The sequence below is a fragment of the Ammodytes marinus genome, assembly GCF_949987685.1.
Source record: "Ammodytes marinus genome assembly, chromosome: 24".
Lineage (NCBI taxonomy): Eukaryota > Metazoa > Chordata > Actinopteri > Uranoscopiformes > Ammodytidae > Ammodytes > Ammodytes marinus.
In genome coordinates, this window is record NC_137228.1 from 2,270,964 (window position 1) to 2,295,623 (window position 24,660).

Here is a 24,660-nt window from a genome sequence, read left to right on the forward strand (position 1 = left end):
TATACCTAATGTCAAGACAATATGAATATCCTACGGTAACACTTTATAATAACTATCCGTTGTAACTTGTTAATAAATCATTAGTAAACTCTTATTTAATGATTATTAATGATTTGTTAAGTGTTTGTTAGCAGTTTGTTAAGGATTTATAACAATGGTAGATAGTTAATAGCTTAATAATTGAATCAGTTCATCTGGGAGGTAATCCGAGATTAACTGATCACGTCACGTTCAAGTCCATGGCATGCACAGTGTGTATTGAGTTTATTTAAAAATATTTGAAAATGGGGCTGCCCTCAGTTGCCCATGCACTGTGTATAGTCTATAGCAGTGGTATTCACTATTTTTTTCAGGAGAGCCGCACTGACAGGACAAAGTCAGCAGGAGAGCCATTTTTGCCGCAAAGTATCAAAAGCTATAAATCCAGTCATACATAAGCATGCCTGCTTATTAATATGTAATTGAAAATTTGGTACCTTTTAACCCAGAATGCATCAATCTGGTGCACTTTTGGAGGAAAATTAAGAGTTGTGTGACTGTGTACTATTATCTGGAATAATTTGGAGACACTGGGTCACATAACATCAAAGCTATTGAAGAATAAATTATTATCCTACTTTTTATTCAAATATGTGTTAAAACAAATTTATGAATGACATATTATCAATCAAAATGGGTGTGTTCATATAATACCCCCCTGGAATATTTTTTTTTTACCTTTCAAAAGGTAAATTCATCAATCTGGTGCACTATGAGAGGAAAATTAATTAATGTGTTGTATGTAATGCCATTGTATGGTTTGTCTAAATGGTTTGAAAAAATATAATAAAATATTCTAAAAATAGGCCTATATGTATCTAAAATAAATATCTAATATTTTATAATTTATTTTAAAATAAATTAAGCAAAGAAAAAAATAATTGGTTCCTTCTGTACATTTACTCTGTTTTATTCCCCGCTAAACGCTCAGTTATGCTCCCATTGAGTGCGTAAATAGAGACATATGATTTCAACGTTTTATTTTGTCACTGCCCTCATACTTCCATGCGTCCTCTATGTTGGAATGGACATTAAGCAAATGAACCACTAGTGGGCAGCAGCGCCGCTCAGAGTCAATAGTTACTCAAAGAGGAAGACAAGAGTCAAAGAGTGAATGAACTGGAAGAAACCTTTTATAATAGGTCCATGGAAGAAACAGCTTTAGCATAAGTCATAAGATGACTGGACATGAAAAGGAAATTGTGCTTCATTGTGGACATCCTCGACTTTCTTTTTGAAGGTTATTCGCTCTGTTGCCCCGGAACCGGATGTCCCCCTCTTTGTATTCGGGTCGTAAGCAAAACCAAAACAGCACAGTCCAGTTGTTTTGTTGAGAGAGGAGATTTGATACTGATAAAGAGTTTGAGACGGAGTTTGTGGAGACAGAGTCGTCGTGACTGTGGCGAAACATGTCTAAAGCGGATATGGTGAGAGCGTTGGTGAAGCAGCGACTGAATGCGGTCGCTGAAGAGATATTTGGGCTGTTTGAAAGAACCATAGCAGAGCACGAGGAGGAACTTTGTCGTTTAAAGAAGGAGAACGAGCAACAACAAAAGCTACTGGACGCTGTTTGGAAGCCTGAAGTCCAGTTATACTTAGCAGGCAGTGGCGGCTCGCCCATAGAGGGCGATAGGGCGCCGCCCTCCTTGAGCCATATCAGCAAAAAACGAAAATATAATAATGAATAATAATAATGTTTTTTTTTTGTTTTTTTTGTATTAATAATCATAATTTATGATTTCAATACAGTTTTTACCTGCATCTAAGTCTGAATATCATTGTACAATCAGCGTCTGTGCTCTGTACCGTCACTCTGGGGCGATGTCGGGCTGGTTGAAAATCGCCCCCAGCGCTCTCATAGACATCAATGTAAAACTTTTTTTTTTCAAACTGCAAGCCTCGCAATGCAATCTCTATGGGTTCCGGGGGTGCTCGCACTAACGTGTTGTCGTCATACGTACAGTAAACAATAAACCAATTACAGTGACTGATACAGTCACATGTCCAGTATGCAGCCCAGAGCGGTCATATTCAAGACCAACACAACTTTATATCAACTCAGGCTAGGCTGGCAAGCTACTTACTTGATCGGACTCGGACTAGGTCTTTCCCAGACAAAATGTAACCATCAAGCAAGTATCTACCAAGATGGATTGGGGGATCTTATAAACGCGGATTTTCACGGGGCTCGTTTGAACGGCTAACGAGGCTAGCAGGATGCTAATGCGCTAACGCTCTGTCCTGCTGCCGCTGCATGATGATATGGACTGTATACTGGCTTTTTATCCATCCTGATGGCAGCACAGAGACCGCATGGATAACTTTGGGTGTCACCCCTATGCATCATCTCTCAGAAAAGGTAAAACAAACATTAAACATCAATCTGCATATACGAGCCAGCGCCGTTCAACAGCTGATCGGCTATTGAACGGTGATCAGCTGTTGATCGTCGTTTAGCTGACAGCTGCTTTCACCGTCCGACATAAACCCGCCTACCAAGTGCTGTAGACAGTAGTAACCCAAACCAATGTGATGATTAGCACTGTTAATGTTGCACATGCTATGCCAGCATCCATTTTTGTCTCCTAACTTTTAAAGGAAGCCTATCTGAGGAGCACACTGGTAGATGACAAGTTATCTGTGATGGCCACAGCCGGATAATTAATCATTTTAGAGCTAAAATAATTTTATTCAAGAAATTAACTAACTTAATTTCCAAAAATACTGTACAGTGCAATGCTTGTCTAATGTTGCCAGAGTGGTTATGCCAGATGAACAGGAAAAACAAACAGTTAAATGCAATATGACATTGTCATATGCTATCTGATTTAGGTTAATTTTGGGTCATATTTCCCATCATGGCAACAATTGCCCCCCCTGAGATTATTGTCAGGAGCCGCCACTGTTAGCAGGTATGTTCCACATTACAAGTTAATCAGGGAAAACACTGGCTAACACATATGAGCTACAGTGAGCGTGAAGTGAAAAGGCTAACTGATGCTAAACTATGCTAACTAATGCTAAACATGTAGCCCTCTTGTAGTCTATTGGTAAATGGAAAACGGGCCACCGTCGTTTTAGCTACTAGATTTTATTTGATATTATTGGATACTTTTTTTTAACTTTAATATATACTTGAGATAGATTGAGGGATGACCCTCATTTGCAATGACGTCAAGTCAATCAAATGCAAAGCAAAAACAACAATACATACACAAACAATGCAAATACATCAAATACACAACTGATAAAGAGACAAAACAATTTAGACAGTGATGTAGAATGGCTGCAATTAAAATGAAATGAGTGAAAGTACAACATAGCCTCATTAAAACAGTTACAGGTAGAGTTTGGCAGATTTAAGATAATATGTCTATATGTGTTAAAGGATATGAAAGTATTTATCTTAAATTGTTGCTGTAAGTTGTTCCAGGAGTCAGGGGCACTAAAGCGAAAAGCTGACTTTCCAAGCTCAGACCGGGCTTGTTGTGAGTAGGGATGTAACGATATGAAATTTTGAGTACGATACGATATTGCGATTGATATCACGATACGATATTAAGCGCGGAATTAATTTCTACCCCCTCAAATGAAATGTTGTACCGCTGATTTAAATAAAACACAAACGAATAGTTAAAATCTTTATATCTTATTATGAAGAGATTTCTGAGAGATTTAAACAACTTATCACCAAAACAAAGACACTGCTTCTCTACTATTTTTTTTAAAGAAGCATTAGGCCTACACCTATATTTTTTAAATTAAATAGGAATTTTAAATCTAAACTTTAGGCACTTGTCTGTAACTGTAAAAGTATGCATAAAATAAAATAATTTAACAATAGTGTGATAATTTTCCCATGTCTTATTTGCTTATCAACTCTATTTTATTCAACACTATTTTTGCAAGCCATGCTTTAACCTTAATAGGCCTACATTATGACAGGCACAATGAACTCAGTAAAATATTAAATTATGATTTTTTTTTGTTATTAATTAAAACTGCAGTCTCAAAATCAATGTTTCCCTCCTCCCTTCCTCACACTTTCGCAACGTCACCTATGCTTGACAGTAGTGTCACCTAAGTTTGACATAGTAGGGATTCCATAGTATTGCGCAACATGCCGGTGGAACTCAGCTATACGAGCTATACCGGTGTTGCGCCGAAAGCTGTGACCTGCCAGAATATCACACATTCTGGCAGGTCACAGCTTTCGGCGCAACACCGGTATAGCTCGTATAGCTGAGTTCCTATGCTAGTTCACGTGAAGCTGTGATGAACATATAAAGGATCTTTGGACTTATTTCCTTCATATGCCTTTCACCGAAGTTTGTCGACTTTAACTGGGATTTAACGGTGGATTTTTTTTTTTGTATCTCATTTCCTCACGTTCGCCTGGATTCATAATGATATAACTCACCCGCGAGCAACTTTCTCTTCAGTCTACTATGCCGATCTTTTTCTCTATCTCTCTCTTTTCTCTTTTCTTCTTTGCTGCTGCGTGACTCAATGTTGTGAAGCTGCACGTGCTGGTCTGCGTAGTGTAAACAACGGCCCACGTGAGACGTGACTGTTCAGTTTAAAGTTAGAAGTCATGTTTCAGTGATACGATGTTGTGTCAATGTGTTATTGTTTGGTTTCCAATGTTGGTGTGACCCATACAGTGTTAGATTGAGTGCTACGTTTATGACAACGTTGCTTAACAGACTCTCCACAATGACGGAGCGCATTTACCATGCACGCTCGCCTCAATACCGTGACACGGTATAACAAGAAAAAACGTACGGTTGACATTCGTGGCCTTTTCATATCGCGAACGACCGCTTTGCGGTATATTGTTACATCCCTAGTTGTGAGACATGAGCATGTCAGTGGAGCGGATCTGATAAAGCCCATCTGAAATTTGCTGCATTACAGTCAAACAATGTGGTAGCTTCCCGGTCAGGGCTTTGTACAATTTGCCAATGTGCGTCACGTCTCTCTTTAAGAGAGGACCACCCAACCTTCACATACATTGCATTGCATGCAAGCTTAAAGGTGAAGTAAGTGATTTATTTATTTTAATATACGTTTTAAATCGCTCTTTATTCATACAGTGATCACTTACATAGTGTGTGCGTTTCATAAAGCCGATCTCTCAGTCACCCGCTCTGCATGTAATCGGCAAATAAACTTTTCGGGGATCCCGAAACTGATATCCAATCAGAAGAGAGAACGCTACAAACCGGCACCCGTCTCACTGCCGGTGCACGCGCAGAGCTACAGATCGGTGAATGTGTATGCGCCTACAATGGCAGAGCAGGTAAAAATCCTTCCCAATGTCTGTTTTGATGGTTTTTATCATGTTTTATCACACTTACTTATATGAGATGATGCTAGATAACTCGCTGCTGGAAGACCGCAGTGCATTAATGTGGTGACGTGGGGACGAGGGAGGGGACTGCTAACTGCAGTCAGTGACAGGAAGTTAGCTAAACTGACCATTCTGCTTACTGAACATTTAAAGAGATTTTTTAACAATGAAAGGTTAAAGATTGCTCTGAATTATTCATCAAATCAATTTCTGTAGTTAAAGCTTTGTAATAGTGTTTTCAAATATGTGATCTGACTGGGAATAAACACTTTTTGGATGAAATTACAGAATATGGCTGTCCTTTTAATTTTTTATTTTGCTTTAGCCAGACAATAATCAAACTACATGTTAAAGGGCACTAGAATACAGGAAATCACATCCAGGCTGGATTCAAACGTGCAGACTTCAATGGACCTGCGGATTACACAGCTTTTGCGACCGTATCAGGGAAAGTCCACAATTCTTCAGGGTTTGCGCACAAAACAAGCGTTAATCTAGTTCACTGCGGACTTCCACTTAGTCCACTGTCTTCATCATTTATTTAATCACAATGTATTGCAGTTAGGACGAGATGTATTATCAAATAAACTAAAGCAAAGAAATGACTAAAAGTAGGGTATGAGTATAATATTCTAATGTAAAGGAAAATACAAACAAAGCTATTAGGCTACATCATTATAAATGTACATTGAATAACATAACTATGTAGATCTTAATGCATACTTGTAGTCTAATAAACTTCCAAGATTTAGAATTGTATTTGTTAGATTTCAGATCAAACAAATACAATTTGAAATCTGATAAATGAATTTGAGTATTAGATTATATCAACATAAATTAATACGTTTATTATAACCATATCACACCAACATTAAAGGTCACATATTATGCTAAATGCACTTTTTAAATGTGTTCTAACATATCCATGGGTCCACGGTGTGCCTAGAGACTGCCAAAATATTAAGAAAAATAACAATCTCTCCTTTTCTCACTCTCCCCCTTTCTGAAACCCCCACCCCTCCCCCCCAATATACTCCAGTCAGAATTCTCCTCGTTTCTGACCTCACAAACTGGAAAGCCAGAAGCTTCCACTGTGCAGCCCACACCCCTATTTCTTATTGGTCCACGGCCCTGACAGACAGAGGGCGAGGCGTATCTGGCTTCGCTTCCGGACAGGGGGCGGGGGGAGCTCAAAGATTGTATATTTACGAGGGGAGCTGCAGCTCTTTTTAAAAAATAGGCCATTGTGAGATTAGCTGAACATCAGCATAGTACAGTAAATTATCTGAAAGTTTTTTTCAGCAAACAATTAAAGAAAAACGTATTAGGGACCACTAATATAATATGGTGTATAATAGAACCGAAAAGTGTATAATATGGGAGCTTTAAAGGAACACTACAAATTCTCAATCAGTTTTTTATTTGGGACCTTTTGAATTTCCCGAAGGACCCACTCAAATCACCAACCATCCATCCACCCACCAACCCTAGCTCCCTATCATTCCATTTTCCTCTATCTGCTTTTGTCCTCCTCCAAACTACCGTCATTATATCAGCCTTTAAAAGTCAACTATGGTCCACCTCTAATCTTGCACGTCTTGTCTACAGCAAATGTTATGGAAATATGAATCTTTTCATTTACCAGCAGACAGATGACGGCACTTTGGATTTTTAGCTGCTGTTTCTTGCATCAGAGTCTCCATGTTAAGTTTGTCTTCAACATAAACTCATGTGGTTTTCCTTGTGTTTGACCTTTTCCCTGCAGACGTCCAGCAGCTGGTGGTGGTTAAAGAAGAGGTTCCCCCTGAGCAGCAGGAGTGGAGCCCCAGTCTGGACCAGGAGGAGCCACCACCAGAGCCTCCGCACATTAAAGAGGAACAGGAGGAAGTGTGGAGCAGTCAGGAGGGAGAGCAGCTTCAAGATATCATCAAGTTCCCCTTCACTCCTGTAACTGTGAAGAGTGAAGATTATGAAGAGACTGAAGACGGTGGAGAAAAGCCCTTGAAATACCACTGGATTTCTGGATGTCAGCTCATCAAAACACATGAGGTTGTTGGTTCTTGGTCCTCACAGCTTCATCAAAGACTAACTGAACAGATGGAAACAGCAGCTGATGGAGAGGACAGTGGAGGACCAGAACCAGCCAGGAACTCCCATCCAGATCCACATTCACAACCTGAGACTGAAGACCAGCCTGAAGACTCCTCTAAGTCTGAAGACAGGGGTGATGAGTCTGAGGAAACCAGAGAGCTTCAGTTGGGTTTAAAGAGTGATATAAAAGGTAATACTGGAGAGAAAGTACACAGCTGCTCTGAGTGTGAGAAACAATTAAATATGAAAGGGACATTTGACAGAACCCATAGTCATCCGCACTGGAAAAAAAACTCAAAAGCTGCGATGTTTGTGAGCAAGGATTCACTTGGTAAGATCAACTCAGAAGACACAAGACACAGTGTGTTGGCCTTCAGTGCTCTCAGCTTCATAATAACCAAACTGAACATATGGAAACAGCAGCTGATGGAGTGTAGGAAAAGATTTAGTGTACTGTGTTGACTGTAATTATTTTTACAGTCAAAACAAAACAGCTGGGTAATGTAGCGGTATTAATATAAAGTAATATGCACCTAAAGATGCAACATAAATGGCCCAATTTCCTAAAGAAAACAATACATTAATGAGGCAGGGTCTTTACACACAGCAATGCAATACGACAGATTGAGGGGAAACGGGAGGTACATACATTTAAGAGGGTACAGACAAGGCGATGTGCAGGTCATTTCCACTGGAAACCTGAATAAGAATGACAATGAATACAAAAATAACTAAGATATAACTTACGAATACAAAATTTATATTAAAGTGCATTTTTAACTCTGTTACACATGTGCTTTGAACACAGCTATTAATGTGTGTGTCTGTTGTTTCTTTGACAGGAGAGCTGCTTGCTGTGGACTTCCTCCTGAGTCAGACTGGAGCCGTGATGATGGACCCTGACACTGAGGAGACAGAGGACATGATGGAGGAAGAAGCTGGTTCCACTCTAGCAGGTCTCCTCCATGAGCCACATTCCTCTGCCTCCTCCCAGCCTGCTGCGTCCTCCTCTCAGCCTGCTGCCTCCATACCACCACCAGATGTCTCCTCACCACCACAGACACCTGCTGATGACTCTGGGGTACGTAGAAAATGTGTAATAATGCATAAATACAGTAATACAATAAATGTCTGTTCTGTCCCTACTTAACTGCTCTTACATGTTGCTGCTCATCTCTGTTGTCTTAATGCTGTGGGCTGAGTGGTAAACTCGCCGAAATGTTCTCATTATCATTATCATTATTATTAGTGCATTAAGAGCGAGGGAGAGAGAAGAGAAGGGACAGTCCGCGAGTGAACAGTTACACAATCAACTGCGCGGATCACGTGACCTACTTTCATCGCAGTGTCCAGCTGTCGTTAAGTCTTTAACATGTTGCCAACTGCCGAGGTTTTCCGCTTTATTTTCTGACTTTCCGCCGTAGCGCTAAGGCTGTTAAAGTCCAGAGACACTTCTTGCAACTTAAAAAAAACGTGGTCACCAGAGCAGAGTAGCAACGGCTGTATACCCCTCATCATCGCTGACAGCACTCACTCACACGGCCAGTCTGATAGCTTCCCCCGCCACCTGCAGCAGCCAGCAGACAGACAGCACCGTGTCCGCTCTGTGCACGTTTTTAAACATGTACATTGTTTTATAGGTCCACATTCAATAGGCCACTGCATATCTATAACAAAGCTAATCTTGTTGTTATATGGCAACAAAGAAAGTTTGTAAAGTGAATTTGTAAATATGTAAATATGCCTAGTTAATTTGTAAACTACCTGGTCAGCATTTTCTGTTCAATTTGCCTCTTTCAGAATAGCATATTATGCAAATTAGCTGATTATGTCATCTAGCTACTACTAGTTACTTTTGGGCCAATAACAATTTTCCTTGCAGAGGAGTCAGCAGAGATAGAGGAGGAACAATAAGAGGGCTCAGATGTAGAAGAGGTTATGGTGAAAATGGCCTTTTACTAAAGGAATGTCTGAATGATTTATAATTTTTTAACTGTATCATCTGTTGTCAGTGTGGTCCAAAACATGCTGGAAATACAATATCAGTAGGCCTCATATAGTTCAAATTGGGAAAAATTAGAATAGATGCGTTCCAGCTCCATTTAATGTGTTCCCCTAAATGTTCTGCTTGCACCCCTAACATTTTTGAGTTGGGGGCGCCCATGCTCCTAGTAAAAAAGGTTAGTCTGGAGCCCTGTTAATCAACTGGTATATCAAACTTTTGCCGTGGTCGTTCGGCTATGAACCTGGTGCACTTTGAGAGGAAAATTAAGAGTTTAAATCTGAAGAATTTTGTGTGAACAACTTTTTCCTGTGTAGTAGGCCTACTAATTTTTGGAATAATTTGGAGACACTGGGTCGGGTGAAATAGAAGCTATTGAAGAAAGACATGGATTTTCCATAAAAATATTAATATAAAATAGAATATTATGCAAATAAACATCCACAAAGTTGTGATCTTTCTTTATTATGAATGTAAAATATTTTTTTCTAAACGTTTTTAAATACACTCAATATCTCAATAGATTAAATCATAGTCTATACCTGTCATCAGAATACTGAGGAAAGTTGAAAAGAATGAAAAACATGGTTCAGTATTCCTCCTCTCCTCTGTCTGTATCCTGCTATAGGGAGGAGGGGCTGCTAACACTAGTCTCAGTTAGCAGTTGTTTAGCTAGTTAACTGCTGAGCTAGCGTGCTGTTCATCTCTGGGCCCACATAAGAGATTAAAATATTGCGTGTTCACGTTAAATGCAGGTTGAACAGGTGTAACCTACTGATTTGACGATATTGGGCTTACAACTTATGTTTTATTTCACTTACTTGCAGTTACAACAAGCGTAATTCACGTCAACTCTGGCCCTCACATTATTAGCGTATTTCACCAAAACGCTCGTCCACCGTGAGTGATGCACCGCGAGTGCATGCTTGTGTTTGTGCACCGCTGACACACACACACATACACACATACACACTCACACTCACACACACACACACATACACACTCACACACACCACAGTGTGGAGCGGGCAGATTATTCAGAGACGCGAGGGTGGGGGTCTTCTTAGATCTTGAACTCCCTCAGTTAAACTGACTTTATTGAACAGTATAAGATGAGAATTCAGTTTAACATTTATGCGACAGAGGCAAATGGAAAGAGAAAGAGTAATGTTTGTTTTTCTTGTGGAGTAGAGGTGCAAGAGTAGCCGGCTGGAAATGCTTTCACGCACGGCCGGCGCTAACGGAAAACACTGTGCACCTACTGAGTAGGGCTGGCCGAATGCCATTTTTCAGGCTTCGAATATTCGTTGGTTTTACCGAGCGAATATTCGAATATTCGTTCCAGAAAAACACACCATCAAAAACAACATTATTTTTTATTTTTTTTTATTTTTTTTAATAAAAAAAAAAAAAAAAAAAACGTTAATAATCCCTATATACTCCCTGGAACCGATTTTGACAGTATCTGCATATTTTGTTGAAGATTTACGCGCTCGGAGGTGAAGTAATGGATGCGCTATGACACTTAGTGATGTAATATCCTCTGTAACTGTCTGAGACATTTTTGTTGATATTTTATTGTGAAAATTATAAGTATGTAAAAGGTAACTTTATTTTGAAAATCGGACTGTTCAGGATGTGATGGGTCACATGACCGGTTTAGTCATTTACATGTTATAGGATGCAAGCTAGCATACCTGCAGAGAGACTCATGCCTACAAAAAAGTACAGCTACAAACTATTATTCTGCACGGTTCGAGAGGCGCACACGGTAACTTTAAGTTTAATTGGAATATCAGTTGTTTCCACATTTGAGAGGTATTTGTGCGCACTTGTATTGTATGTTTACATGCAATTTGTGTCTTTGTTTTTACTTGTAGTTTTCACGGTGTCTGATAAGGAGAAGAGAGAAAATAAACCTTTCAAAGACAGCTGTATGAATCGTGGCCTTTATTTTGTCGGACCGGCAGCTATAGTGAAAACGTAACGCCATACGGAGAAGCAGCGATTGCCGTGAAGAGAGAGAGAGAGAGGGAGAGAGAGAAACGGGATCGCTGTAGCCACGTGTGACCGGAGAAAAGAACTGCCGATTCAGAGGAAGAAAGGGTCGTTCCTGAAACTTGTTGGACAATAGGACAGTGTCGCAACTGCACCACCAGAGGGCAGCACAGCGCTAGGTTTGAATGTGCTATATCCCTAAAGGACATTTGTACCCTTTGAAGAAAAGAGTGATCCCTTTAAAAACATGTAAAATGTCAGAACATGGAGAAAAACTACAAGATGTGGAAATTATCGTAAAGATTACTTCTCTTCAAGAAGAGTTAGACAGGCTAAATGAAAAATTAAAATCAATCACTGATGATGTTGAAAAGAACAGGTTGGAGTGGCTCATAGGCGATATTCGCGCTGAAATAGAAATACTCAAAATAACAGTGGTTGAGCCCACATCTGCCATCTCCCAGCCAGTGGAACTCAGAAAATCTTCTAGAGAGAGAACGTTTACCCCAAAGATGCTGGAGTTGAAGCAACAAGATGTTTCTAAAAAAGAGAAGAAATTCGTGAGTCTATATAGTGAATGGAAAGAGCAAGTTAAGGCAGTACGCACCAAACTTAAAGATGAGCTCTCCGACGATGACCTTGTTGAAATGATGGATAAAGTTGAGGGGCTAGAAGAGCAAGTGAAAGGTGCGTATGAAAATGTAAGATCACAATCAGCACCATCAACTGAAATAAGAAGAAAGATGGATTCCTGCACAGCAGTTTGTAGAGATTTGATTGAGCTAATGAAAGTACGCATGAGTGAAGTAGGGCAGGACGAATTTGACGCTAAAGCAGAAAGTTTAAGGCTTCGTTTGGTTCTCAACAAAGATTATGCCCAGTCAATATTTGAATCTACTATGACCAAATCCATTGTTCGTAGTCAACACTCAAGCATTCGATCAGAGCAGCAAAGCATCACAGCTAAACGTGCAGAGTGTGCGGCGCAGTTGGCGGCAAAGCAGGCTGAAATGAACATGGAGGAGGCAATCTCAGCACAAAGGCAGGAGCTTAAAAGACTGGAAAATCAGAGAGACCTTGAGATGATAGCTGCTAAGCTTAAAGTATACTCAGAAGCTGATTCAGGTGAGGCTTGTGAGAATAAAAGTGCACACAGTCATCCTCCAGTAACTGTTAAAGAAATAAAAAGGGAAAAAACATGTCATAATACCAAAGAGCAAGCAAACAATAATGAAGCATCATCGTTGGCACAAGCCCTACATGACACAATGATTCTTACCAGACTTCCTGCACCTGAGCCCTCAGTCTTCTCAGGAGACCCACTCATGTTCTTGGAATGGAGCACAAGCTTCAAGGCATTAATAGAGCGTCAATGCACAAATCCTGCAGACCGGCTGTTCTACCTTCAGAAATACATCAGTGGTGAGGCCAGATCTGTGGTTGAAGGCAGTTTTTATAGAAAGGACGATGAGGCTTATGACCAAGCATGGCAGGCATTGAATGCTCGGTACGGACATCCATTTATAATACAGCGTGCATTCAGAGAAAGGCTGAACAACTGGCCAAAGATTAGCTCAAGAGAGTCTGTTAAATTGAGACAATACAGTGATTTTCTGACGGTCTGCAGAAATGCTATGCCACATGTTAAAGGGCTCCAGGTGTTAGATGATTGCGAGGAGAACCAGAAGATGCTGCAAAAACTACCTGATTGGTTGACCTCACGCTGGAATCGCCACGTTACAAAGCAGATGAGAAAAACAGAGGAATATCCCAACTTTAAAGAGTTTTCTGTTTTTGTTGCAGAGGAAGCAGAAATTGCATGCAACCCTGTTACATCCTTTCAAGCATTGAGAACAACTGAGGAAAAGTCAATAAGAGATGCAAAGCGCCCAAAGGCTAATGCGTTTATTACAGATGTGAACGCAGCAGATACGACCACAACAGTGATGACGACGCACAGTGCTGTGAACGGCTCAAAGGATTCAACTGCACCAAGGAAAGTTAACTCTTCCTTTCCATCTTCAAACCCATTTCCATGCATCTTCTGTGGAGAAAGTCACTCCATCCACAAGTGCCAAAAGCTTTCCAGTAAGCCTAAAGAGGAAAAGAGAAGGTTCATACTGGACAATAACCTATGCTTTGGTTGTCTCAGAAAAGGACACAATTCAAAGGACTGCAAGAATAAATCTACTTGTAGCGTATGTAAGAAACCGCATCCGACACCACTTCACGAGGACCGCTCTGTTGATGCAGATACATCATCTTCTCACCCTCTCCAAGCAGAAGCAAACACTTCTTCCCTTTCTTGCTGCGTGGGCAGAGGTGATGGTGGGAGCACATCCATGATAGTACCTGTTTGGATTTCCTCAACGACCAACCCTGAAAAGGAAACCTTGGTGTACTCTTTGTTAGACACCCAGAGTAGCAACACATTTGTAGACCAAGACATTTGCAGTAAATTGGGGGTGGGTTCAGAGCCAGTCAAGTTGAAGCTTACCACTATGATGGGTAAAGATTCCGTTGTTCAGAGTAAAAGAGTCAGTGGTCTTCGAGTAAGAGGATTTTCCTCACAAAGCGTTATCAACTTGCCACCTGCCTATACCAGAGATTTCATCCCACTTGAACGTTCTCACATCCCTACCCCTGAAACCGCCAAAAGATGGAGGCATCTGAACAGGATCGCTCAACAAATACCAGAGCTGTTTGAGTGTGAGGTTGGACTTCTCATTGGTTATGACTGCTCCAGAGCCTTGGCTCCACGACAAGTTATAACCGGACATGGCGATGAGCCGTATGGCATTAAGACTGACCTGGGTTGGAGCATTGTCGGCAATTCATCGCAGGTCGTAAAGTCAACAGAAGTAACAGGTCTGTGCCATCGCGTATCTGTAAAGGAAATTCCACCGTTGACACCAGCCACTGTCATCAGAGCCCTTGAAGCTGATTTCAAAGATACTAATGTTGGGGAAAAGAGCATATCACAAGACGACATACAGTTCATGCACTTACTGAATGAAAGAATATCTCAGAATGCAGATGGTCACCTAGAAATGCCCCTCCCTTTTAAGTCACGCCCACAGCTGCCAGAAAACAAGCGTCTGGCTCTAGTGCGGCTGAGGCAGCTGAAAGGAAAGTTTGAGAAAAATCCCAAATTCAAAGCTGACTATGTTAAGTTTATGGCAGGAGTCTTTAAGGATGGCGATGCAGAGAGAGTGGAAAATCAACCAAAGGAAGGAAATGTGTGGTATATTCCTCACCAAGGGGTATATCACCCTAGAAAGCCAGAAAAGATTAGAGTTGTTTTTGACTGCTCCGCCAAGTATGAGGGCACAGCTCTGAATGATCACTTACTAACTGGACCTGATCTCACAAACGGGCTGGCAGGAGTGTTGTGTAGGTTCCGCAAACACCCCATTGCATTAATATGTGATGTTGAGAAAATGTTTCACAGGTTCCATGTGAGTGCAGAGGATAGAGACTACTTACGGTTCCTGTGGTGGGAAAACGGGGACACAAAATCAGAGCCAAAAGACTATCGTATGCGGGTTCATCTTTTTGGAGCAGCGTCTTCTCCAGGCTGCGCAAATTATGGGATGAAGTATCTTGCAAGCCAAAACGAGAAAGAATACCCCGCAGCAGCCAACTTCATCAAAAATAATTTCTACGTTGACGATGGTCTCATCAGTGTAAAATCCGTGGACACAGCCATAAAACTGGTGAGAGAAGCACAAACTGTGTGTGCAAACGGGAGCATGCACCTCCACAAGTTTATTTCAAACAGCAGAGACGTCTTGGAGTCTATTCCTGACAGTGAACGAGCTAGTGGAGTTCAAGATGTAGATCTCAATCGTGAAGAACTACCAGCTCAAACTGTGTTGGGTGTAAAGTGGAGTGTGAACAGTGACACCTTCTCCTTTAAAGTCACCCTAGATGAGAAGCCTGCAACAAGACGAGGAATACTCTCCACAGTTGCCTCTGTGTTTGACCCACTAGGCTTCCTGGCTCCTTTTCTTCTGCTTGGAAAGAAAATACTGCAAGAAATGTGCCAAAAAGGCATTGGATGGGACGAACAACTGCCTACAGAGTTACAGCCAAGATGGAAAAGCTGGGTGAAGGATTTAGAGAATCTGCATACATTCCAGATCCCAAGATGCTTCATTCCAGAAACCCTGGGGAAAGTTAAGAGGACTGAATTGCATCACTTTTCGGATGCGAGCTGCCAGGGATACGGTCAGTGCTCATATATCAGAGTGGTGACAGAAGACAGAGTACATTGCTCCTTAGTCATAGGTAAAGCGAGGGTTGCACCCACAAAAGTTGTAACTATACCTAGACTTGAGTTAACAGCCGCAGTGGTCTCCTCATCGATCAGCAGTATGTTAAAAGAAGAGCTGGAGCTCGACATCGACCAAGAATATTTTTGGACAGATTCTCAGGTGGTCTTGGGCTACATTAACAATGAAGCAAGAAAGTTCCACATCTTCGTGGCAAATCGTGTTCAGAGAATCAGAGAAACCACTGACCCAACTCAGTGGTACCATGTCGATACTGACCAAAATCCAGCGGATCACGCCTCCAGAGGGCTCAAGGTGGCGGAGTTGATGAGTTCTACCTGGCTGACTGGACCAAAATTCCTGTGGGAAAGAGAGATTGTGACATCAAAACTAACTCCACAAGTTATGGTGGGAGATCCAGAAGTCAGAACGATACAAGTACTGCAAACAAAAGTAGCTGTGGAAGACAAGTTTTTGGAGAGACTTGAGCGGTTCTCAAAATGGCATACAACACTGAATGTTGTCGCTCGGATCCAGAAACTAGCCAAAAGATCCAATGCAGCAGAGCCTATAAATGTTGAAGACAGACGAAAGGCCAGTCTTGTGCTGGTTGAGTTGGCACAAAAGGACGCCTTCGAAGAAGAAATGCGAACATTGAGTCGAGGCAAACTGCCAAGTAGTTATCAGTTGTTCCAGCTTGACCCAGTATTGCAAGACGGTGTTCTTAGGGTGGGAGGTCCAAGGGACAAATTTCGTTGGAGCGAAAAACGAGATGACAAAGGCCCTAAAAGAAATGGACAAAGACAGAGTGAAGACTTACCTGGCAGAGAAACATTGCGACTTCACAATGAACGTTCCTGATGCCAGTCACATGGGAGGGGTTTGGGAACGGCAAATCAGGACAGTGAGAAGTGTTTTAAGCTCTGTCCTCTCAAAATGCACTGGAAGACTAGATGATGCTTCTCTAAGAACATTTTTCTATGAAGCCATGTCCATCGTAAACAGCCGCCCACTCACTACTGACAACATCAGTGATCCCAAAAGTCTAGAGCCACTCACCCCGAACCATATACTCACCATGAAAAGCTCTGTCCCGCTGCCTCCCCCTGGAAAGTTTGTGGCAGAAGATGTTTATGCAAGGAAAAGGTGGTGCAGGGTGCAATATCTGATGGAACAATTTTGGGGCAGATGGAGGAAAGAGTATCTAGCAAACATCACTCTCAGGCAACGCTGGCACTCTTCAAGACGGAACATGAAGATCGGAGATATTGTCATTCTCAAAGAGGAAGAGATTCCCCGCAACGAGTGGAAACTTGGAAGAATACTGGACGTTTGCGAAGATGCAGATGGACTTGTCAGAAAAGCCACAGTTCAAATAGGAAACAGAAAGCTTGGGAAAGAGGGTCAACGACTCACCAATCTTTCCATCCTTGAGCGTCCTATTCATAAACTAGTGGTGCTTGTAGAAAGCAACTAAGAGGGGTTATTGAAACCATCACTAAACACTTACTTGGGTGAGAAGTTAATTGTCTGTTTGACTTGAGAGATAGAAAGTACCAGTTGTATTTATGTAAATTACTAAATTTATTCAAATGTGCATAAGAGTTCTCAAAAATTGCAGTAATTTGGTGGGAGTGTAACTGTCTGAGAGACATTTTTGTTGATATTTTATTGTGAAAATTATAAGTATGTAAAAGGTAACTTTATTTTGAAAATCGGACTGTTCAGGATGTGATGGGTCACATGACCGGTTTAGTCATTTACATGTTATAGGATGCAAGCTAGCATACCTGCAGAGAGACTCATGCCTACAAAAAAGTAACGCACAGCTACAAACTATTATTCTGCACGGTTCGAGAGGCGCACACGGTAACTTTAAGTTTAATTGGAATATCAGTTGTTTCCACATTTGAGAGGTATTTGTGCGCACTTGTATTGTATGTTTACATGCAATTTGTGTCTTTGTTTTTACTTGTAGTTTTCACGGTGTCTGATAAGGAGAAGAGAGAAAATAAACCTTTCAAAGACAGCTGTATGAATCGTGGCCTTTATTTTGTCGGACCGGCAGCTATATCCTCCTAAATGAGCAATACTACTACAATATTACTAACTTTTATATCCAAATATAAAATAATTTGATGACATTATATTGCAGTACTAGCTCTTGCAAAAAAAAAATTGAAAAAAAAAAAAGAAGCTCCGAATACTAATTTAAGCTCCGAATACTAATTTTCCGAACGAGTATTTGAATAATTCGTGCCAGCCCTACTACTCAGCCTCAGTTCTTCATGTCAGCTCTAGAATATAATCTTTCATCTTGGGAATCTCAGGAATTTGATCGAGTTTGAAGAAAGTAATTGTATTCTGAATCATTTGGAGCTGTATTCTTGCCCAGCTTGCTCAGTTTGTTCTTCATATATAATCTTTCAGTTAGGGCCTTTTTTCGGGGCGAGAGAGAAAACGCTGTGAGCAGCGGAGGAGAAAGCTGTTTGTCATCTTGTCCTCTGGCACTGTAGGCAACACTGGTTTCACTGTTTAGGCAAAATAAGTTTCTCTTCCATCTTCTGGGTTGCCAAGGAGTCCCGATGATCTACTCTCTGATTGGCCCGTTGATAAAAACGCAGATGACATCCCCGACTCTTTTCTGAAAAGTTGAGCCTTTTTCAACTCTAAACGCTTGAAGCTGCATCACAAAAAGGGTGAAACGCTCGGGAAAAGGACGCTGGGCACTGCAGCTTTTTTCCGAGACGCTCACCTCTCATTGGGAATCAATGACGCATGTGTGCGAAAAAGGCGTTAGGTGGACCCCGGCCCTTAAAGTATAAGTTGTGGACATTACATTTACTTTATAAAGGCAGTAAACTACTAGGTAAAGTGTGTTTAACATCTTTAAAGGTTCACCTAGACTCAACTAACAAATTAACTGACTCCTGGGGTCTATTCTACAGGCCACTAAATGATATGTGTAACCGGTTAGTAAATCCTAACTCTATAGGAAAAATCAAAAAACTTTTTGAAAATGACTTCAATGTGTTCTGGAAATTGTTGTCTTTTATTATCATGTAATAATTTCTTATGGAGAGAGGAATCAAAATATTGTTCGATAGGTAATGAAGGAGGGTTAGCTCAATAAGGGTTAAACAGCATCTAAGAATGGTATGTCGATTAGAATACGGGGAATGAGGAATGAGTCACCAGTTTCTAGAACAACAGTCAAATAAAAACACTATAAGAATCAGGCCTCACATAATTCTATGAATCTTGAATAAAGAAATAACTAGAGGCTAGATAACACTGTACACTTGGGTCACTTAATAAATAACTCAAACTGACAGAGATGGGGGTAAGTCACTAATGTGCAAGTCACAAGCAAGTCTCAAGTCATAACCTTCAAGTCTCAAGCAAGTCCAAGTCACTGTGGTGAGAATCAAGCAAGTCACAAGTCAAGTCATTGCTCAGGTCAAGCAAGTCACAAGTCAAGTCATACAAAAATCATATTATCTAACCCAGTTTCTACATTTAAAAGACCTGCATTCCACAGTTCTCTTCTTCATACCGTCATCGACAACATCATCCTTGAACTACAATTGAATTATTCTTGGTCTGACCGAGGGGTCTTCAACTAAAATTGAAATGGGTCCAGTTGACAACATTTTCTTACAGCAAAGGTCCGAATCTCATAATGTCTGCATCCAATAGCGACCCCTTATCTATCACATATGATCAACACCGCACATTTCCTTTTCTTTCAACCACATTTAGGCTACTTTCAATTTTCAAGTAGCTTACTTTTAACATGGAAAACAAGAAAGGCAAATAGTAACAGATAGCCTACTACTTAGGCTACACAAAACAGACACTTAAACCTGCAGTGTGTAGAATTTTGGGTTTTATTTCCTAGCAGATTTTGTAGAAAGTAATTATAATATCCATAAGTACATTTAATTTAGTGCATAATAGCTGGAAAAAATGTTTTGAATTATTTATTTTTCTCTTAGAAAGGGTCTCATATATGTCCATATTTCTGCATATTTTGGACCAAGGCCTAGTGCCGCCATCTTGAAAGTGTCATAGTTGGAATGTCATCAGGTGCATTGTTTGAAATGTAGAATTGTTCTTGTCCTTGAAGGCCACTGTAGCTTCTGTTATTATTCTAAAGGGTTGGGGTTACCCAGGGAGTGTTGCATTCTAGAACTTTGTAGAACTTTCTTAATGATGTCATATTACACACTGCACCTTTAATCCCCATAATGCATTTAGAATAAAACAGGGCAAGGATCTGCGCTATGGCAAAAATATCACATCACCTTTTATTTTATGGCAGGATCACATTTTGATTTATCCCGATTAATTAATTTTTCATACTGGGGGGCGAACTGTCATAACGGGCAGTTTGCTGTGCTGTCGGTGCGGGTGCGGCGGCTGTGAGCTGTCGGAAGGAGCCGGTGAACGTGGAAGGTTGAACTGCATCATATTAATAACCGCTGTTTTGTCTCACAGAGATGCTTATATAAAGCCTACAGTCCGTGGAGGTAGGGCGCTCGATAAGGAAGCGTGCGTTATCAAGGCAGCAGCGCTGCAGGAAACGCTCGTTATTTTCGTTTTCTTTTACAAGACTTCCCGGGGCCGTTACAACGTGAAAAGGGAAGGGAAGAAGGCGCTACATATTTACTGTGATAAGCGTGTGGGAGGCTCACGTGAATTACTCTTGGTCTAGCCCATGGACATATAAAGAAAGGTCTAGCCGCCTCCATGACTGCTGCTCCTGTGTTGACCTGCTGACGCTGTTTGTCCGTGCAGCGCGCTGCGTGCATTGCACTGTAAAATCACCCGATCATGTTTCAAAATAAAACATAATTTCTAACTTTTAAAAATTCAAGTCATTTCGAGTCTTCTGTCTCAAGTCTAAGTCAAGTCTCAAGTCATGAAGACCAAGTCAAAGTCAAGTCGAGTCTTTTATCAGTGTTATTCAAGCAAGTCTCAAGTCCTCAAATTTGCGACTCGAGTCTGACTCGAGTCAAGTCATGTGACTCGAGTCCCCCATGTCTGCAAACTGAGCTATGCATTCATAATATACAGAAACAAATATCCTAGAGTCACATACAGAATATTCCACTCAGACAAAATAAACAAACTCCTGGTGACTGTGTATAAGAGCAGATCACACATAAAGCAAAGCGCAATTGGGCCGCCTGCAGGTCAGAACGGCTACACTGCATGTGAAGGACATTCCCCTTTCACATGGAAAGCTATCAATTAACTACCATAGCAACCTAAACAGCGCTGCTTTAACTTAGATTAGAACCAAGGAAATTCAACATCAAATTGGCACATACAAATGCGTGACAACTCACAATAAAGAAAACAAAGCAGCAGGCACTTTATCAAGAACTTAATACCCGGAGTATTATACACAGGAAACAGACAGATAAAGATGAGCCGCCTGCTGGTGCACACTGACATGAAGCTCTCACTCAGACACACACAGCAGAAACTAAACTTAACTCACATGCTCTATGAAACATCAGCAACGGCTCTTAAAGCGACAGGCACCCATAAAAAGTCAAAGCCTGTTATACAACATTGATACTACTCTGTTATTGATATAAATCTATATATATAGGCAACATTGTCTCTTCCTTTCAAGTGTCCCTTCTGTGTGATTACTGGCCCCATCCTAATGTGTGTGACTTGTGTCTCCAATGCATTTGAGTATTAAAGACCTTTTCTTCTTTTCATTTGTTGTAAAATCATAACTATTCCCATCCCTACTGCTGACCCTGACTGCACATCTCTGCCTCACTCATACTCTGTCTTTGTATTTCTGTCTGTTTGTCACTACAGAAACAAAAAGGAACAAAGAAACCTAAACCTCACCGCTGTCAACAGTGTAAGAAGGAGTTCAGGTGGAGGTCAACCCTAACGATTCATCAGAGAATCCACACTGGAGAGAAGCCGTTCAGCTGTGACCAGTGTGGAGAAACCTTCACTCAATCAGGATCCCTCAAAGCCCACCAACGTATTCACACTGGAGAGAAGCAGTTCAGCTGTGACCAATGTGGCAAAACATTCACTCAAGCAGGAAACCTTAAAAAACACCAACGTATTCACACCGGAGAGAAGCCGTTCAGCTGTGAGGACTGTGGCAAAACGTTCACTGAAGCAGGAGACCTTAAAAGACACCAACGTATTCACACTGGAGAGAAGCCGTACAACTGTGAGGACTGTGGCCAGAGTTTCAACCGCCTAGGTCATTACAGTACACACAGAAACATCCACACAAAGGAAAAAATCTACCCTTGTCAGCATTGTGTGAAAGTCTTCAGTTCCTACGGCTCATACCGGCGACATGAGCATATCCACACTGGAGTCAAACCACACCAATGTCAACACTGTGACAAACGGTTCTACTCATCGTCTCACCTCTCACAGCATGAGCGAATCCACACAGGACACAAACCGTACTGTTGCATCAAATGTATGAAAAGCTTCACCCAAAACTCTCATCTAAAGAAACACAAGTGTGTTTAAACCTGGACCGATCAGACCATGATGTGTGAACTCCTCTGTGCATTTCATTTGATTTAAGAACTCATTGAAGGAACACAGGATCACATCTGATTCATGAATTTCTGACATTTTGTGAATTTTAACTGTATTTTGTTCAGAATCATGGCAGTCCAAAATCACGGCCTACATTTAGGGGTTATATACTACTATAAACATACCTGTGAATATTATATTCCATTTCTACCAAGTCTGTCCTGAAAATGACAATACATTCTACACACTGCTCCTTGAAAAGGCAAAATAAAAGATTGGAAAAAGATCCCTATTTGAAAAAAAGAACCAAACCAATTGAAATATTCAATGAACAATATTTGTATTTGTTTCCATAAATGTCTGATGCATTGAATGTAACACATGAAAAAAGCTAAGATGTGTATGCTGTAAACTTTTTGTTTAAATATGAATAATTTTCTGCCTTTTATTTCATGTCTTGTGGTTTAAAGGATTAAATCTTCTGTTCACATAGAGGTGAGAACTCGACTCAACACCAATTGAAAACTCAAATTAAACTGTAGCATCAATTTATTTCAATAATTTAAAAATATCGCTCTGTGTAAGGCCACAGAGATCAGCATGATTTGATATGATTTAAGTGACACTATTATTATTAAGTACGGGCACTCAAGCATTGAGGGCCCGTAATTATTACTCTCCACCATACTTATTCTTCTTCTTCTGACTTCTTCTTATTCTGCCTCACATTTTCTAGCTCTATCTCCTCCCACACCGTTGCACGTAGAAACGCAAAAAATTCGCACAATGTACGTCCCCACCCCACGGGGTGTGCTATTATACAGTTTTTTGAATTTCCGCTAGGGGGCGCTGTAATGAAGTCCCGACTGAACGAACTTTGAGAGGCCACGCCCCGCACACCGTAACTCCGATTGACTTGAAATTTCTCACACAGGTGTATGTTAGGGTGCTCTACAAAAAAGCCTCTGGGACCATAAAAAGTCTTCAGGGAATATTTCCCGCAAATTAGCATAAAGTGAAAAACCGCGTGTTATCCACAGCTTTCCGAAATTTGATTGTATCAACACCAAATTTCTCGTGAAGCCCCGGGGGACTACAATAAACATACCCGTAAAAGATTAGTAGGACAACTTGAAAAACATGGCCGCCATTGACCAAAAAGTTTACGCAGGGGCGGGGCTTAATAACACGTTGGCCATAACTCCTTAACCGTAGGTCCTATCATCATCAAACTTGCTGGGTATGTGCAGAAGTCATGTGGTAGCATGTCCCTTCGAAGCTTATCGCGATTAACCCATAGGGGGCGCCATAAATGGGCGGGGCATAATAACACGTTGGCCCTAACTCCTTAACCATAGGTCCTATCATCATCAAACTTGCTGGGTATATGCAGAAGTCATGTGGTAGCATGTCCTTCGAAGCTTATCGAGATTAACCCATAGGGGGCGCCACAAATGGGCGGGGCTTAATAACACGTTGGCCATAACTCCTTAACCATAGGTCCTATCATCATCAAACTTGCTGGGTATGTGCAGAAGTCATGTGGTAGCATGTCCCTTGAAGCTTATCGCGATTAACCCGTAGGGGGCGCCACAGGGGCGGGGCCTATCCACAAATTGGCCATAACTCCTTAACCATAGGTCCTATCATCATCAAACTTGCTGGGTGTGTGCAGAAGTCATGTGGTAGCATGTCCCTCGAAGCTTATCGCGATTAACCCATAGGGGGCGCCACAAAAGACACCCGACTCCGATTGACTTGAAATTGATTACACATGTACAGCTCATGGTGCTCTACAATTTCGCTCCGAGGATTTTTTTTTTAATTTCCGCTAGGGGGCGCTGTAATTAAACCCAGACTGAAGAAAGTTTGAGAGGCCGCGCCCCGCACACCGTAAGTCCGATTGACTTGAAATTTCTCACACGGCTGTATGATAGGGCGCTCTACAAAAAAGCCTCTTGGACCATAAAGGTCAACCTGGAAATACGTTCGGCTAATTGGCATAAACTGAAAAAAAGGGTTTTATCCACAACTTTTTCAAGTGTTACTCCATCAACACCAAATGTCTCACGAAGCCCCGGGGGACTGTGACGCACGTCTCCGAAAAATATCGGTAGGACAGCTTCAAAAACATGGCCGCCATTGACTAAAACGTTCACGCAGGGTGGGGGCTTAATTACAAATTGGCCATAACTCGTTGCCCGTAGGTCCTATCGTCGTGAAACTCGCGGGATACGTGCGGAAGACATGCGGTAGCGTGTCCCTCTAAGCTCGTCGAGGTTAACCCACAGGGGGCGCCACGAATGCGAAAACCGTCATTCAACGATGCGATGTTTGCCGGGCCACGCCCCTTTCCCCCC

The 24,660-nt window shown here is 41.3% G+C and overlaps 1 protein-coding gene across 1 annotated transcript; it reads left to right on the forward strand.

Moving 5' to 3' along the window:
• Positions 1-1,448: 1,448 nt before the first annotated feature.
• LOC307269629 (uncharacterized protein) lies at positions 1,449-22,288 on the forward strand (the record flags this gene model as incomplete). The annotated part of the gene is made up of 4 exons (XM_080052626.1): positions 1,449-1,665; positions 7,158-7,673; positions 8,326-8,564; positions 21,602-22,288. 4 exons carry the CDS (start codon positions 1,449-1,451, stop codon positions 22,286-22,288), a joined length of 1,659 nt encoding a protein of 552 aa, XP_079908752.1.
• Between the last annotated feature and the right edge of the window lie 2,372 nt (positions 22,289-24,660).